The following is a 15838-nucleotide window of genomic DNA, read 5'->3' on the forward strand; positions in this document are numbered from 1 at the left end:
AGGGCATGGTAGGAGTAAGGGCGTAATGCCCTCTGCAGTCATGCCCCTCTCCCCAAACCTCCATGCATTTGCCAACCCAGAAGCTCTCTGAACCCTGTCTCCCTGGGTTTTTATGGAGACTTTATTACATAGGCATGGTTGATTCAATCTTTGGCCATCAGTGATTGAGTCAGCCTCTAGTCCCTCTTCCCTCCTGGGAATGGGGATGGGACTGAAAGTTCCACCCCTCTCTTCATGGTTGGTTCCCCTGGCAACCAGCCCCTATCCTTAGGTGCTTTCCGAAAGTCACCTTATTAACATAAACCCAGTTATGGTGGAAATGGGCTTATGATGATATCAAGACACCCATTTCATCTTTATGGCTCTGAATAGATGTGAGGAACTGAGGGTAAAGGACCAAATATAAGAGATGCTCCCTTTATTCTTACCACTCAGGAAACTCTAAGGGTGTTGGGAGTGGTGAGCCAGGAACCGTGGAGGAAGATCAAATATATATGAGAAGTATATTTTGGTCATCTGAATAACCAAATATATGTTACTTGTAAATCATGGTATGGCAGCATCAGAAAAAGATATATCTAACTTGAAAACAGTGCCAATTTGAGAACAGAAGGGTTTTCCTAGGAAGTTGGTTTGAATCTTGAGACCAGTACTAAAAAGGAAATGAGTAATTGGCAACTTGTGTAGGATCAGAAATGAGTATGTTTGCCCACAAAGAGGCTGCTTTGCCCATTATTGCCATATGTTACATTGAGTTATTAACCCCAAAAATCTGAAACTGAGTCATTGATATGGAGGCTGTATTCCATACCCTTGGATTTGTGCTCAATGGCTTCAAATATGGCAATGAAATTGGAAAAGGCTAAGATACATTGTTGTTAAAAATGGTGTTTCAGATGGCTCAGAAGGTGTTTCAGGGCAGCCATATGGCTCAGTTGTTTAGAGCACGAGCTCTTAACAACAAGGTTGCCGGTTCAATTCCCGCATGGGATGGTGGGCTGCGCTCCTTGCAACTAATATTGAAAATGGTGACTGGACTTGGAGCTGAGCTGCGCCCTCCACAACTAGATTGAAAGACAATGACTTGGAGCTGATGGGCCCTGGAGAAACACACTGTCCCCCAATATTCCCCAATAAAATTTTTAAAAAATGCTGTTTCACTTGAATCAAATCTTAGAAGTATTAAAATAATTGTAACCAAATTCAACAGGGAGGCAACCAAACCATTGTTAATTCTCTTACCACATTGCTTTTTGGCTCGTATATTTACACTCACACAAAACTTCCACAGTTCAAAAAAAAATTGAGTAAAAGAAATTGTTATACTAATTTAAGTGTAGTTCTATGTTTTAAACTTCTTATTTAATCTTTATGTAATCTCTAACTAGGACATCTTCATGCAAAAATAATAGTGTTATATCTTTAGTGTTCCCATTTTCTTCTGAAGATTTTTCTCCCTTTTCAGTTCTGTGGCATTGAGATTGCCATGTCTTTGAAGGCATTTTCTGTGGGACTGTTTTCCCTTGAGGACCTACCACAACATAATGGACCTCCCAAATATTGGGGGAATCTGAAGCATGAAACATTGGCACCATTTGGTTTCAAATGGGTAAAACACTATTCTAGGCAACAGAACTCCATTGTTACTTACCCTTCACCTCATCTCTGCCTGTCTAAACCTTATCCATCTTTCAAAACACCAAACCAATTCAGCCTCTTGTAAAGAAGTACCAAACCTAATCCCTTCTTCCTCTGAACTTCTATAGGAAGTTGATGATAGAATTAATTTCTTCCCAATGCATAGCTTCATGGCATTAATTGCTTACAATTTTAAACTTTGTAATTTTCCTTTTGTTTAAGAAGGCAGTAAATTATTTAAGGGCATAGTACATTTCCTCGAAACCTAGCAGTACCAGCCAAAACAAGACATTCCAGCAGTTTATACCAAGAAGGAAAGTCCTTTAGCTCTCCTGTGTGTGTTGGTTTTGAAGAGGCATTCTTAGTTCCTGTTTCCAACTCCCTCCCGCCCCCTACCTCCCGTACAGCAGAGCTCTGGACACAACTGTAGTTCACAGTGCTTGGTGATGGTCTAATGCCACTGATGATAACAATACTACTGCAGTTAGAGGCAACCGTGGCCTTGACCTATAGGAAAAGGACATGTTTGTTTGGGGACTAAAAGATTTGTAAGCAGTTGACCAAATTATATGCAACCTTCGGCCTCAGAAGAGCAAGAGTTTTTAAGAATTTTCGATAAGTGTTAAGAGGTTAAGTACTCTTAATGCTAAATTTGGGAACTTATAAATATTGAGTCATACAGTACCTCAGTCAGCTACAAGCTAAGGTAAATTAGCTGGTAATTGTGATTTTTAAAAGTTAGCAAATAATGGGAGTTTGAGAAAAAAAAAGAAAATGGAATTTTGACTCCTCAACATAGACAAGATAAATAGGGCATGAATAGAAAGACTAATCATTAAATGCAAAGTGGTGGGACACAATCAAAATGAGCTGCATACTGAGTCCCAGCCATGGGTGAAGTACCCAATGGGACACACATTTTTCAAATGTGCTTATTTCTTGGCTCTGTGCCTCCCTTATCTTGGCTCTCAGTGGTAAGCTCTGCTGTCCATTCTACCTACAGTCGGCTTCAGTGAAATTAAACATCAGAGGGTCCCCCTGACCATTGGAGGTCATGCTTAGAGACGGAAGAGCAGCAAAGGATCAGGTCTCAGACTCCTCTTCCCCCGGTCTCAAATGCCAGGAGGCTAAGGCTTCCTCCCGTGTAGTGTCTCAGGGCCTGTTTCAGTCCTATGCGCTTTCGCAGCATGGGTGGTTCTGGGCAAAATCTGAATCTGCCCTGAGAAATGAGGGATTCTTTTTAGAATTTGTGTGCTAGTGTGGACTATTCCCTAGTCCACTTCCTCTCCACCCTTAAGAAAATCCTTGGCCCGTGAACTACTTGTCCTCCACCTTCCTAGGACCTTGGACATCCACACATGGACTGACTCCTAAGACCTGACCAAGAGAAAGGAGCAGCATGGTGACTGCGGCAAGTTTCTCAGTTCTTTTTCACACCATCCTGTGTAGCTGTGTGTTTGTACATACGCACTTTTGAAAAGGACTAGGAAACTTGAAAATGTAGAAACTGAATGCTCCTCCCGGAAACAACTCTCTCTCCCTCCCTCCCCCCTCCCTTCCCTATGTTCTTCCCTCCTTCTCTCCCTCCCTCTCTCCCTTCCTCCTACCCTTCCCTGCTCCCTCCCTTCCTCTGTTCTTCTCCCTCTCTCCTGGGTGATCTAGTGTGGTCAATACATGGAAACAAGGAAATATTGAAAAGAGAGAATATACTTAGGTATCATCATGTGCTCTAAGATTCTTAGAGTTCATACGGAACCCTTTGACTACCTTCCACTCTGGCTTGGCCTAAGTGACTCAAAAATCTTGTATGAGATGATTTGGGAATTGAACCAGTCTATGGTTAATCATCATTACTCGCTTAACCTGGTGAGAGAAATTTCTTTGGATTATACAGAACAGTGATTTTCAAATGTGATGTGCCACAAACAGCAGTGAAGTATATCACAGTAGATGGTCAACAATGATGTACTGAAGTTTGCAAGTGATTTTTGGTTTTTATAAATTAAAGTCACTTCAAGGTTATCCCTGTAATAACGTTAATTGCCCTCGTTCACATTTCCTTCCTGTTTCTTGAGTAGGCCAAAAAAAGGGGGTGGGATGTGTGTTGGAGCCAACACCAGTATATAAACTGGGCGTCAGCAAGTAAATTGGGCACAAGAGGGCACATGCCCCCCCTTATTGACCAAGTCCCTTGAAAGTTAGAGTTTTAAAAAAGGCTTGAGGATCATTGAAGGCAAAAGAGCAGCATAGTGAGGATTCAGACCTGGGTACAAAATATTGCTGTGCCTTTTATTTGTCTGACCTCGGGCATGTTATTTCACCTGTTTAAACCAGTTTCCTTATTTATTTTATGGCAATAGGGTATTTGTGAGATTAAATGAGATAATAAAATAGGATTTAGTGCAGTACAATGGCAAATAACTGTTATACGACATTATTTGTTCATACTGATAATAAAAATTAATAGCTCCAAATCGCAAAGGCCTTTCCACAAACACCTCTCCATAAGCTGGAGAGGAGAACTCTAATAAGAATTTTATTTCCTAGCAACATATTTCTCTCAGGGTGCCTGGTAGTAATTTATGCTGCCAGCTAAAGAAGGCCTTCAAGGAACCTATACTTTCCTTTACTGATCTCTCTAAACCTGGAAGTTCGGGTCTCCAGACACCAAATGTCAGGAAGGTCCCTTTACTCTTTGCTAATTATAGACTTCATAGCTCTCTGCCTGTCTCTGGTTCAGACCCGCCTGGGTTGTGCAGACCACTGTGTGGGGCTTTCTCCCTCCCTCCCACTGTGTGTTTCTTCTTCTCCATTGCCTGGCTTGCTTTCCTTACAGCGGGCCAGAAGTCGAAAGGCAGGCTGTACGCAACATCTTCCATTGCGTGTGGGGGGATTTGTACTTAGAATCAATTCTCTTCTGAGTGCTACAATTAGATTTTAAGGGCTACATCATACAGTGTTTTCACGTTCAAATGGAATCGAGCGTATGGGAGTCTATTACTTTGTGATTGAGTCACTGAACCTCTTCACAAGCAAAAAAAGTCTCGATCTCAACTACCAAATACTCCATTTCACCAGACAAAACAAAGTGCCGGCAGTGGAGGGGCCTCTTTGACTCTGGTAAGAGCAAACAACTGCGCTTTTGTAGAGTGGACATAGGTAAGGGATTCGCCATCAGCATGAGTGGAGTTTTGAAGGTCCACATAGTCTTTGCAACATTTCCAGTTCCACCCAAGGATCGAAGCAGAGAGGGAAGCTGCCCTCCAGACCCTAGAGCCGACCCCAAGCCGCTGTGTGTGGCCAGGCCTGACCACTTTCTAATCAATGCCAAGTACCTTAGGAGCTCCGTAACTGACCAACAGCATCCTCTCCGAGATGTTGGACGTCAAGACAGATGTTCCTGGAGCCTTCCTAGTCCAAACGCTGGCTCTCTCTGAGCCACTGTGCTGCGGGACCTGCCCCCTCCCTTGCCAGACAAAGAGAGCATCAGAGAACTCCAGGCCTCTTTCCTGCTGGAGCTTAGCAGGGTGGAGCTATAAGGAAACCAACATGGTTTGGCCTCTTAGATAATGAGACGGGCAGACAAGCCAGCTCAACCTCTAGGCATTAGGGCCAAGTCTCTGTCTGCCTCTTGGTGATAGACAGCCAGGCTTGGTGGCAGAAAACAAAGGAGGCTTTTTGGCTGTCCTGGCTTAGGTAAAGGAATTTTCCGGACATCCAGCTAACTAAGTAGAGTTTTGCATTGGGTTCTGGGGGACAAACCCAGCTAGTAGTAAAATCTTACTTTGCTTTGTTTTGTGGCCTTGCAAGAGGAGTGAGAAGTCAAAGGCAGGATTTGGATATTACTAGATATCTTGGGTCTTCCTGACTAAACACCGTATTTGTCACTTGAACATCTCATACCATGATTAGGTTCAGAGAGGCCCTTGCTAGAAAGTCTCCATTCTTTCTACTTAAAACCCACTTATTAGAAGTTCAATAATGTTACCTCCCAAAAATAGTGATTGGCAAAATACAATCAAAAGATTAGAAGCTAATTTCAGAATGGAATCAATAATGTAAAGATTTTGTAGAGTGTCCGATGGACACTTGTCTCATTAGGGAGACCACCTCAGGGATGATGTAGATGCCTGATCACTGCACTGTACACCTGAAGCTGAAACTGAAGAATAATGAGTGTCAACTATTATTAAATATATATACACACACATACATACATGTATATATGTGTGTGTATATATATATACATACATGTATGTGTATATATATATGTGTATATATGTATATACATAGTTACAAGAAGCAGAGCACAGCATTAGGAATAGAGACAGTGGAAATGTAACGGCTGTGTGCGATGTCAGAGGGATAGTGGATGGGGGGAGGGGGATTATCACTGTGTGAGGGCTATAAATGATAAATGTCTAACTATTAAGACTATTGTTTTGTACACCTGAAACTGATTTAAAAAATGTAAAAAAAAAAAATTAGAAGCTAAACTCCTTTGTATGATATATTGTTCACTCACTGCCATCTTGCTCAAATTTGGCTGTTTAATGACATGACAAGGCAGGGAACTTGTTTCATGGTAACCTCTTTAAATAAAATGAATATCCATATCAGTCTTCTTCAGACCTATCAGAAAGGGTTGAGTCACCGCTCCTCTACAAAAATTTTCAAGAACCTACCCCCTTTTATCTGACCCAGCTTCAACTGGCTATCCTCTCTATGGCATTCCTGGGCCCAGAGAGAGTGCCTATTTTACAAGTTATGGTTATAGTTTTTGTTTTGTTTTCACTTCATTTTAGCACACACAGCCTTGATTAGAAACCATTTCTTTCTCAGTCCTCAAATGACCAGTTCTCATGGTTCAGCTCATGCTGGGGCCGCCTGATTAAGCAAGTTCCTCTATGAAATCTACACGCTTGGAACACATTATGCACTTTATACTTTGATAATATCAATTATTAGTATTTATTTTTTCCAGCCTGCAGGAAAGAGCCTGACCTTCAGGGATGGGTCAAGAATTCCCATTTTGAACACTCCACAGCTTAGTTAAAATACTTGCACATTTTTACTCTCAGCCAATAGGAAAAAAAACAGAACATGGAGCAGATAACTGCTTTCTATTTAAAAACTCACAGGGTAGACACCCTAGACCTCCTATCTTTATAGATTGCTTATTTACTCAACTATTATTTCATTGGAAACATTTTGTGAGTGGAGGGAACAGACATTTGGCCTGTAGCAGTAAAGTCAGCATACCTTCTTCTGGGCCCTAGATCTTATAGGGAATCTCTGGTCAAATGAAAAGCAACTCTCGAGCAAATAGCTTTGGGAGAGATGGGGCTTGAGATACCTGTTAGTAATTTATACTTAACTGGGAATGGCTTAACCCGATTGTTTCCTTAAGCCCTGGGGAATATAAACTGAATAAAAAATTTTTGAAAAATGAGTAGAGGAAGCGCCAGCATAATTCTACAGAAAGAGAGTCAAGGCTCTGGATATCTGCAAGGTCAGGGAAGGAGAAGGACTTAGAGGGCTACTGAGACGGGGACATGAAACCACAAAGATCATTTCAAAAGAGAGCTTCCCTTGATTCAGCTCAAAATGTTGGGTTCAATTAGAAAAAAAAAAAAAAAGCAACTTCCTAACTCTGAAAGCCACTATGGATTACAAATGCCATTGTCACATATTCTGTTTTCTCAAAAAGTAGTTTTCATATTCAGGTACATACTTACTTGGAAATAAGTCTGCAGTATTGCATCTTAAGGATCCGAAGTTGTGTGCAACCTATCTGCAGGTCCTCAAGCATTTGGTCAGTAAGCAGGATACAACCAGAAATATCCAAAATGTGCAGGTAATGGCATTTTGCCGATAACAACTCCATTGCTGAGTCAGTAATCTGAACACACAGCCAAAGGAAGTACTGATTATTTCAATGAACTCCGTCCCAGGGAAGAATAGTGTACAGTAAGTTTGGGCTGCTATAACAAAACACTATAGACTGGGTAGTTTAAACAACACTTATTTCCCACAGTTCTGGAGGCTGAGAAATCCAAGAGCAAGGCGCCCATAGATTGTCTGGTAAGGGCCCTCTTCCTGGTTTGCAGATAGCTACCTTCTTGCCATATCCCTATGTGACAGACAGAGAGCTGTTTCTTTCTAATAAGGATACTATAGGTTGAGTAATTGCAGTTTAAAAGGTTAAAAATAATTGCAAAAAACACAATTACTTTTGTACCAACCTAATAGTTCCATCATGGGGGCTTCATCCCCATGACCTCAGTCTAAACCTAATTACTTCCCCAAAGCCTCACCTCCTCATACTATCACATTGGGGATGAGGGTTTCAATATATGGATTTTGAGGGGGACACAAGCATTTTAAGGGGACAGAAACATTTATAACTAACAGAATCGGGACCCTTGCAGGTTCTTGCAAGTTCTCTTTAATCAGCTTATCACATGATAGGTCTATAATTCAAGTTAGTGATTTAAGTACTTCCAGAACAATGAAATGTATGTTTCAAGTGGTGCCAACAGAACCTGTGATCTTGCTGTTCTTTTTAGAGTTCCCTGGTATGGATGGGAAGCTTCATCAAAATTTTCTTAGTAAAATATGTCACATTAATACGAGTAACTTATGAAATGCTGCAGTAATGGGATTTATAACATCATCTGTTACAGAACTATAAAATATATACAGAGGGTGCCAAAAAATGTATACATATTTTAAGAAAGGAAAAAAGTTGTATTAATATATACTGATAACAAAAGATGAATACAAGTCACGTTTGACGTCTGCAATTATAAGAGGTGCTCAAAGTGGTTACCATCAGCATCCACTTCTGACTACGGTGAGCTACTGCTTGAGCAACGTTGAACAAAGTGTTAACAACTCTTAAAATGTGTGTACATTTTTTGGGCACCCCCAGTATACATATCCCCTGAAGTTAACCTGCAGAAGGGCCAGATTGCCGTGAGAAGGGACTGGACATCGCTGACGGTTTGCATGTGAAGTGACATGTTCTGGAAAAGGAGAAGTAGGTGAGGCAGATGTTAGTAGGCAGGGGGAGAAAGGAGCAGAAGCCACAGATACTTTATGAATCTCACTCTGAGAGATTCTGCTGAGGGTTGCAACATCTGGAAAGTTTGCCCAGATGTTCTGCAGAAGAAATTCAATTCCACTTAAGGTTATTTCACTTACTCAGGATCTAGCTTATGAATTTATAGCTAAACTGAGACTTGCTGCAGAATCAACTAGATTACTCTCCCCAAAGGAATTATTTTTCTAACTGGATTTAGTCTCTTACTGTAAATGTTTGAACATTCTAAAACCATGCCATGAGGCCTGATTCTTGTTTTTAACATAAAGTTGAGAGAATTATGCAGAAATGTACACTTTTTAAGTTTGGAAAAATAGATGTCATTGTCTAAGCATGTCCTGTTTCCAGAACACGCTCAGGACCAAGGTTTAACATTGCAACTGATTTTCACAAAAATGCCTTCAGACATTCCTCCCATACTATGTTGGTCTCTGAGGATCTGATGTCATTAAAAACAAAAAACGCACTCAGAGTTATAGAAAAAAAGGCAAGAAAATGAGGTGGAGGACAGGTGGAGCTCACAGTGCTAAGTTTTATTGATACTGGGGCGCTGAAAAGGAGCCTGACATCTCCTGTAGATCAGAAGCTCAAGATATTCAATGATGGAGGTGATGGGACTTTAAGGGGCTGGGAACGAGAAGTGGAGATGACTGGCTACGTTCTTCACTTCCAGACACAGGACCCTAATGTCAGTCCTATTGATTATAGAGTATGTCATTCCCGTTTTAGTGCTGGGTAGAATGAGGCCACAGTACTACTCATTGATCTTGGAGGTAAGATGGTTGCAAGGAAGAGCTGGTCTTCCAGGAGATGGATAAGGTGACCCTTCAAGGTTGACCCATAGGCTTTTGGGAAACCTAGTCTAGAATGATGAGCCAGATACTAATGTGTTTTATGGCTCATCGAAAGCAATGTAGATGGAATATGCATATGTTAGGACCATAGCCTTATGATTTCTGGGTGAGGAGTATTCAGATTGGCCCAAATTATGGTCGCCACATCTTCTGAATCAGGGTACACATTTGACCTGCATAGATGGTAAAGTGAAAACCCTTCTCTCTTACACTGAGGTTCTGAAATAATCGACTCCCCTTCCTTTTATCATCCTGCATCTTTGACGTAGAGTGATTCAGTTCATAATACCTTATTTGTGTAACATCATCCTTAATTTCTAGGCTGCAGGAAGACAGTGTCCACTGCACAATTTATAGAAGGAATTCCCTTGGTTTCTCCTTAGCAAAAAAACAAAACAAAGTGGAAAAAAAATCCTCTGCCTAAATTCCTTTTCTCACTGGGTTCTTTCCTTTGCTCATTCTCCTACTTTCTTCCCTAATTAGTGGCACATTAAAAAGCCCAGTCTCCATGCATGCCTGCTTTACAGCCAGCGCCGTTCCCAGGGAGCCATGTGCTGGCTGCGTGTCCATATGTCCATGTGCAATGAAAGCAAAAACCCTTTGAGCTGTGACTGCTCAAGCTGCAGAGGGTCGAAGGTCAATCTCTTAGTGTGCTGGGTTCCTGGACCCCACACACATCCCAAATCAGATGACACTGACCAGAAAGACATCTGGTTTCCTGAGTTCTAAACAAGTACATTATTAAACAAAAGAATTTTGCTGTGAACTTTCTAGATTAATTTTGTCATGCTTTACCACATCTTCTCCCCTACTACCTCTTCTTCCTCCTTAACTATGGAGGAAACTTAGAAAGTTCTAACATCACACTCTTAGTCTACTCAACACACAAACTAAACAACTGAGAAGCTAAAATTTTAAACTAGCTAGAATGCAGGGCATCTTGGGAGCCTGAGTGATGCTTTAGAAAAGAGAATCCCATCAGTGCATACAGAAGAGAACAGTGTGGCTAATCTTGCAATTTCTGAGGAGTTTTTCAAAAGATTTTTTAGTTTTCTTTCCTCTGCGTATTTTGCTTCCACCAAGTTTTTCCTGTCAATTTGTTTTGGTCTTTATCTTCCAGTTTAGAGGGTTTTCTCTTATGTCTGATGATTCTTGACTGTCTGCTCATGATTAATAGTGGAGGGCTAGAAACTGATTAGAAGGTCTGAGGGCATAATGTGGGCCTTCTCTATTTTAAGCCTCAATGGTCTAGGTGGATTTTTTGTTGGGAAAACCCCAAATGTCAGTATTCTTTGGTCTTTCATCTTGGTCTAGTCAGAATCCCCAGAAAAGAGGTTTCTGATCTTCTGCCTGGAGGGAAAGAACTGGCAGCCAAATTCTGGATGCTGTATTGGAAAAGTGCTTGAGTGTCTCTGCATTCAGCATTTAGTCACTTAATTCCTGTTTTCACTTTTGTACCCAAGCTTTCAGTTATACATGGTGTCTCCCAGCCCAGCAACCGTCTGGTTTACTATGTACAGAGCAGATGGTAGAATGATTTTGTCCCCCAGAGGACAAGTAGCAATATCTGGAGACACTTTTTATTGTCATGACTGGAGGTGTGAGGGGCTGGGTGTTATTGACATATAGTGGGCAGAGGGCAGTATGCTGACATACATCCTACAGTGCACAGAACAACCACCCACTACAAAGGATGATCTCATCCAAAATATCAACAATGCCAAGGTTGAGCAATCTGGTTCTAGGAAATAACTCTCCCATCTTCTGGTGAGGGAGGGGAGGGACAGTCCAGAGGTGTGGAATAGGGGAGATCTAGGGATCTATTTACTCCTCAAGAGCTTTTAACCCATCTTTCTTATTTCAGCCACCCTCTTAACCCAGCTCCAGAGGTACACAGTTCTGCCGAGTTTGAAGACTATGGCGTAAATCAATTTTTTTTTCCAGCTTTCGCTACTGTTGGCTTAGGATTCAAAGCTGTCTCTGGTCTGCTAAATTAGTCCATCTATTTCCAAGCTTTCAAATTTTGTTGTTCTTATCTCCTTTCCTGTTTTCCCTATCAACGTGGGCCCTCATCCTTATTTTGCAGGTTTAGTAGTGTTTCAAGACGGAAAAAAACCTATATGTGTATATTCAATCTGCCATATTAATGCAGAACCAGAAATTTCTATTTCTTGACATAGAGATATATCCTTAGCATATTAAGAGAAAGAAACTAGATTACAATGCATTTTGGAAAATATGATTCTATTTTTAAAAATAAAAACAAGACAAAACACAAACTTTCTATATTTCTAATCTCTTTGTACATAGAAAAAATCTAGAAGAATAAGTATAAAATACCAACAATGGTTATGTCTGGAGGGTTGTATGACAATGGATTTTTACTCTCCTTTATGCTTTTATATGGAGTCCAAAGAGTTTTCAATGAGTACATATTTCTTTTACAAACAAATGTCATGAAAAATTATCAAACACTTGAAAATAAGACAAAAGATGATTGTATGTCATTTCAGGGCTACACTGGAACATTAACAGGCACACCTGAGGAATTGTGCCGTTGTTTGACATGCTATTTACTATTGGGGTCTAAACTCAGTGAAGTTCCATGTTATAACTTATTATATTTTTGTCCAGAAGAGATGCAAATTATTTCTGGTAAAAACTATAACTCCAAGGTTATGGATTTAATAACTTATAGGTCACTAACCAATTTTGGATCTAACCCAGCAGTTGAAAGAATAGTCCAACATCCTTTCTTCAGTTCCTATAAATACTCAGTTTAATAAAATTCTCTACAAAATCCATTTTGCTGGTTCTCTCATTAATGAATTAAACAAATCTTTGATACATTTTTATACTTGTGTGAGGAGTCTTTTTAACTTTTTGAAAATTCCAATTTGGGGAAAGAAAAGAAAATCTAATGAATACCTCAGACATGGCAAAGAAAACGAGTTCTATGATGAGTCCAACCCCTGACTGCTACTCTGCCTGAGTTTTGTGGCAGGGCTTTAATCTAACATGTCTGAGCTCTGGTTTCTACACATACCTTCGGACAGCCGGCAATGCTGAGATATGTGAGGTTAGTGCAATAAATGGCCACTGCTTGAACAACTTCATCTGATAGCTGGGGGCAATAAGACACATCCAAGTGTTCCAAGATCAGCGAGCCTTTGCAGAAGGCCTGCAAGACATTCCAAAGTCAAAGATTTTTTTCTTTTCTTTTCCTTAGTTTTTATTCAAATGTTATATAAATGTAGAGCCATGTTACCCACAGATGTTTACTTAGTATGCATTTCAGTCCCTGAATATAGATGTGTTACATCTTGTTGAAAAAAAAAAAAAGGCCATTACATCCATTTGTTGTAGAGTTCTTTATAACAAAAGATATTCATGTATACCAGTTTCACAGCTTAGTAATATTCTGATAATAGAATTTGTTTTTCCTAAAGTTAGCACTAGTGAAATTTTACCTATATGGTCAGTAGTTGTATTCAGCCAAATGAATGGAGGAAAAGAAATTTGGAGGTGAGAATTAGATAGCAAACACTCTGTGGTTGGTAATACAATATAATGGAAAGAGCACAGTCTATGTTCATTGCAGCATTATTCATGGTGTCCAAAACATGGAAACAATGACGTGTCCTTTGATAGATGATTGGATGAAGATGTGGTATACATCCACAATGGAATACTACTCAGCCATAAGCAAAGATGAAATACTGCCATTTGCGACAACATAGGTAGATCTTGAGAATATCATGCTAAGCGAAATTAGTCAGAGAACCATATGATTTAACTCATATGTGGGGTATAACACTGAGAGCAACAGATGAACAAGACAAACAAACAAAAACTCATAGACACATACAATAGTATGGTAGTTATTAGAGGGAAAGAGGTGGGGTGGTAGAAAAGGGTAAAGGGAGTCAAATATATGATGACGGAAGATTTGACTTTGGGTGGTGAACACAGTGCAATATACAGACGATTTATTATAGATTTGTACACTTGATGCTTACATAATTTTATTAACAATTGTCACCCCCATAAATTTAATAAATTTTTTTTAAATGGAAGGAGCAGCTTGTCAGGAAATAGTGAGGTCCCTTTCAATGGAGGAAATCAAGCATAGAGGGCACACCCAGTGTGATGCAGAAGGGGATCTAGCTTTGAAGGATTGGAATTAGTGGTCTTGAATCTCAGCTCAGAGATTCAACAGGGTTTTCAATGCAGTAAGTCTCTCAGAGGTACTATCTGGAACTCTGCTAGTTTTTTATACCACTTTCGTAAGTATCATATTTACATACAGTTGGTGCTCGATAAATACTAGTTGGTTAATCAATTTATCAGTGACTTCAAAGATATAAAGAATTCTTTTTTAATACAGGAATTCTTATTTTGCAAGGAGTAGGATAACATTGTTCTCTACTTAGAGAATGGGTAGAGTTCAATGAACCAGAGAAAATTTAAAGCAAGAAGGAATATTTAAACTACAGGAATAATTTATTAAAAGAGGAAACAAGCTTTAAGGGGAAATTCAAGATTCTTAGTGTCTGAAAATCCTCTTCAGTAGCATTTGTCAATGTCTTGGACAGCTCAGATCAGTTCTGCTTTAAGCCTCTTTTTAAACCTCTAATATTCTTTGAAGTTGAACTTTCTCAGAGGTTTAAACAACAACATAAAAATGATTAGAAGGCCTATGATACATTCATAGTAGCATTCTCATCCATGGAAGATCTGAAGCACAAAGATTGGTCCAAGGCTTTATGCTTGGCATAAATCAGCACAGATCTGAGACATAAGTCAGAAGTTTTCATCTCTCACAATTCATATTTTCCTTTAGAGACATGTAAGTCATATTAAGTACTTAAGTCTGCAGGCATGTTTCAACATAATCACTCATGAAATTCCATTTCTCCCCTACAGATAAGATTATTATATACTTTTCTGGCTCCAGGGCTACAGAAGCATTGTACCTATATCGATGCTATTGATTTCATTTCTTGGAAAATGGTAGACTAAGCTTCTTCCAAGTCAAAATCTTTTATAATGAAGATGAAGAGAAAATGCAAAAATTATCAAGTTTGGCTCCCATCCCACACATCAACCAATTTTGCTGTGGGTTAACAATCTTGAAGAAAACTTCCAAGTCTCTCAGTTAAATATCCTCCGTATCTTCTGAGCTGAGTCAGTGTGGGGGCTTAATGACTGCATTCCTAAACTGGGTATGTGAGGAGACTGAGTTTCACTCACATTTACTGACTGTCACAATAATACGCTTCTGCCAAAATCCTGATTTAAATCATCTTGACAGGCGGCAGCTCCCAGCCTTAAAAAAGCTCACCTCATGGTGCATATTCATGACACCGTCTCTTGATGGTGTCTATTTGCCTCATAGGTTCTGATTAATTCTACTACAGTACAAAGTTTGGGAATTTTTTTTCCTATTGATAATTCTGGAAAAATCTTGTACTGTCAAGAACCATTTTCTATGAAGATTGTTTTTGGCTGCCTCAAAGTCTGAAATACAACTTCCACAATTTTAAGTTATAAACTGAATTCGAAACTACAGTTTCTGGGGCCTCATATATCCCCATGAGGTGTAGAGCTCCACTCCATCAGACAGCCTCGGTCCCAGAAGGCATCAGAACATGTGTGAGTGGCTGCATCCTGGGCACACTGAACTGGGAAAGCTGGGCCTTGCCACCGAAACCAAACTCTGCAGAGCCTGAGGCCTCCCTCCTGGTGAAATGCAATACTCCTCTCCTTGCCAGGAAACCAGGCTGAACAAAGCTTACCTATGGCCCAGACATAAAGGATCATACTGCTTTGAAATATGGAGAGGATTCTGAAAGGGAAAGGAGGCAAGGCCAAGGCCCCAAACAAGCATTTCCAAAGATACTTTCATGATGAAACTTGTCACCAAATTATATGGTGATTTGGGGGAGAAATTTTGGCTTCAAGCCAGATCAGATATAGCTTACTCCATGAAGTTTTCCCAAATCTCTCTCTCTGGAAGAACTGCCTCTTCCAAATCCCTATAGCTTTTAATTTTTTTTCTTTTTTTTTTTTCCTTTCTCCCTTCCTACTTGTACTATAGCTATTTATGTAATTTTCTTATCTTCTGCATTAACTGTTTCTTGAGGGAAGAATCCATGCCTAATTTATCTTTGTGGCCCTAACATCTGACATGAAGAAGATATTCAATATGGGAGAGTGTCCAAAGGGTATGAGAAATGCC

The 15838-nt window shown here is 40.0% G+C and overlaps 1 protein-coding gene across 1 annotated transcript in view; it reads right to left on the reverse strand.

The window, feature by feature from the left end:
• The window catches only part of FBXL13 (F-box and leucine rich repeat protein 13), a 226893-nt gene that overhangs the window by 4300 nt on the left and 206755 nt on the right, over nt 1-15838 (reverse strand). The window contains exons 19-20 of the mRNA XM_019744537.3: nt 12644-12778; nt 7377-7540 (exon numbers count right to left, since the gene is read on the reverse strand). Of these exons, the coding sequence (XP_019600096.2) occupies nt 7377-7540; nt 12644-12778 (299 nt within the window). The remainder of the gene's footprint in view (nt 1-7376; nt 7541-12643; nt 12779-15838) is intronic.

Source organism: Rhinolophus sinicus, chromosome 4 (assembly GCF_057876585.1).
Source record: "Rhinolophus sinicus isolate RSI-liver-muscle chromosome 4, RSI-T2T, whole genome shotgun sequence".
NCBI classification, from domain to species: Eukaryota; Metazoa; Chordata; class Mammalia; order Chiroptera; family Rhinolophidae; genus Rhinolophus; species Rhinolophus sinicus.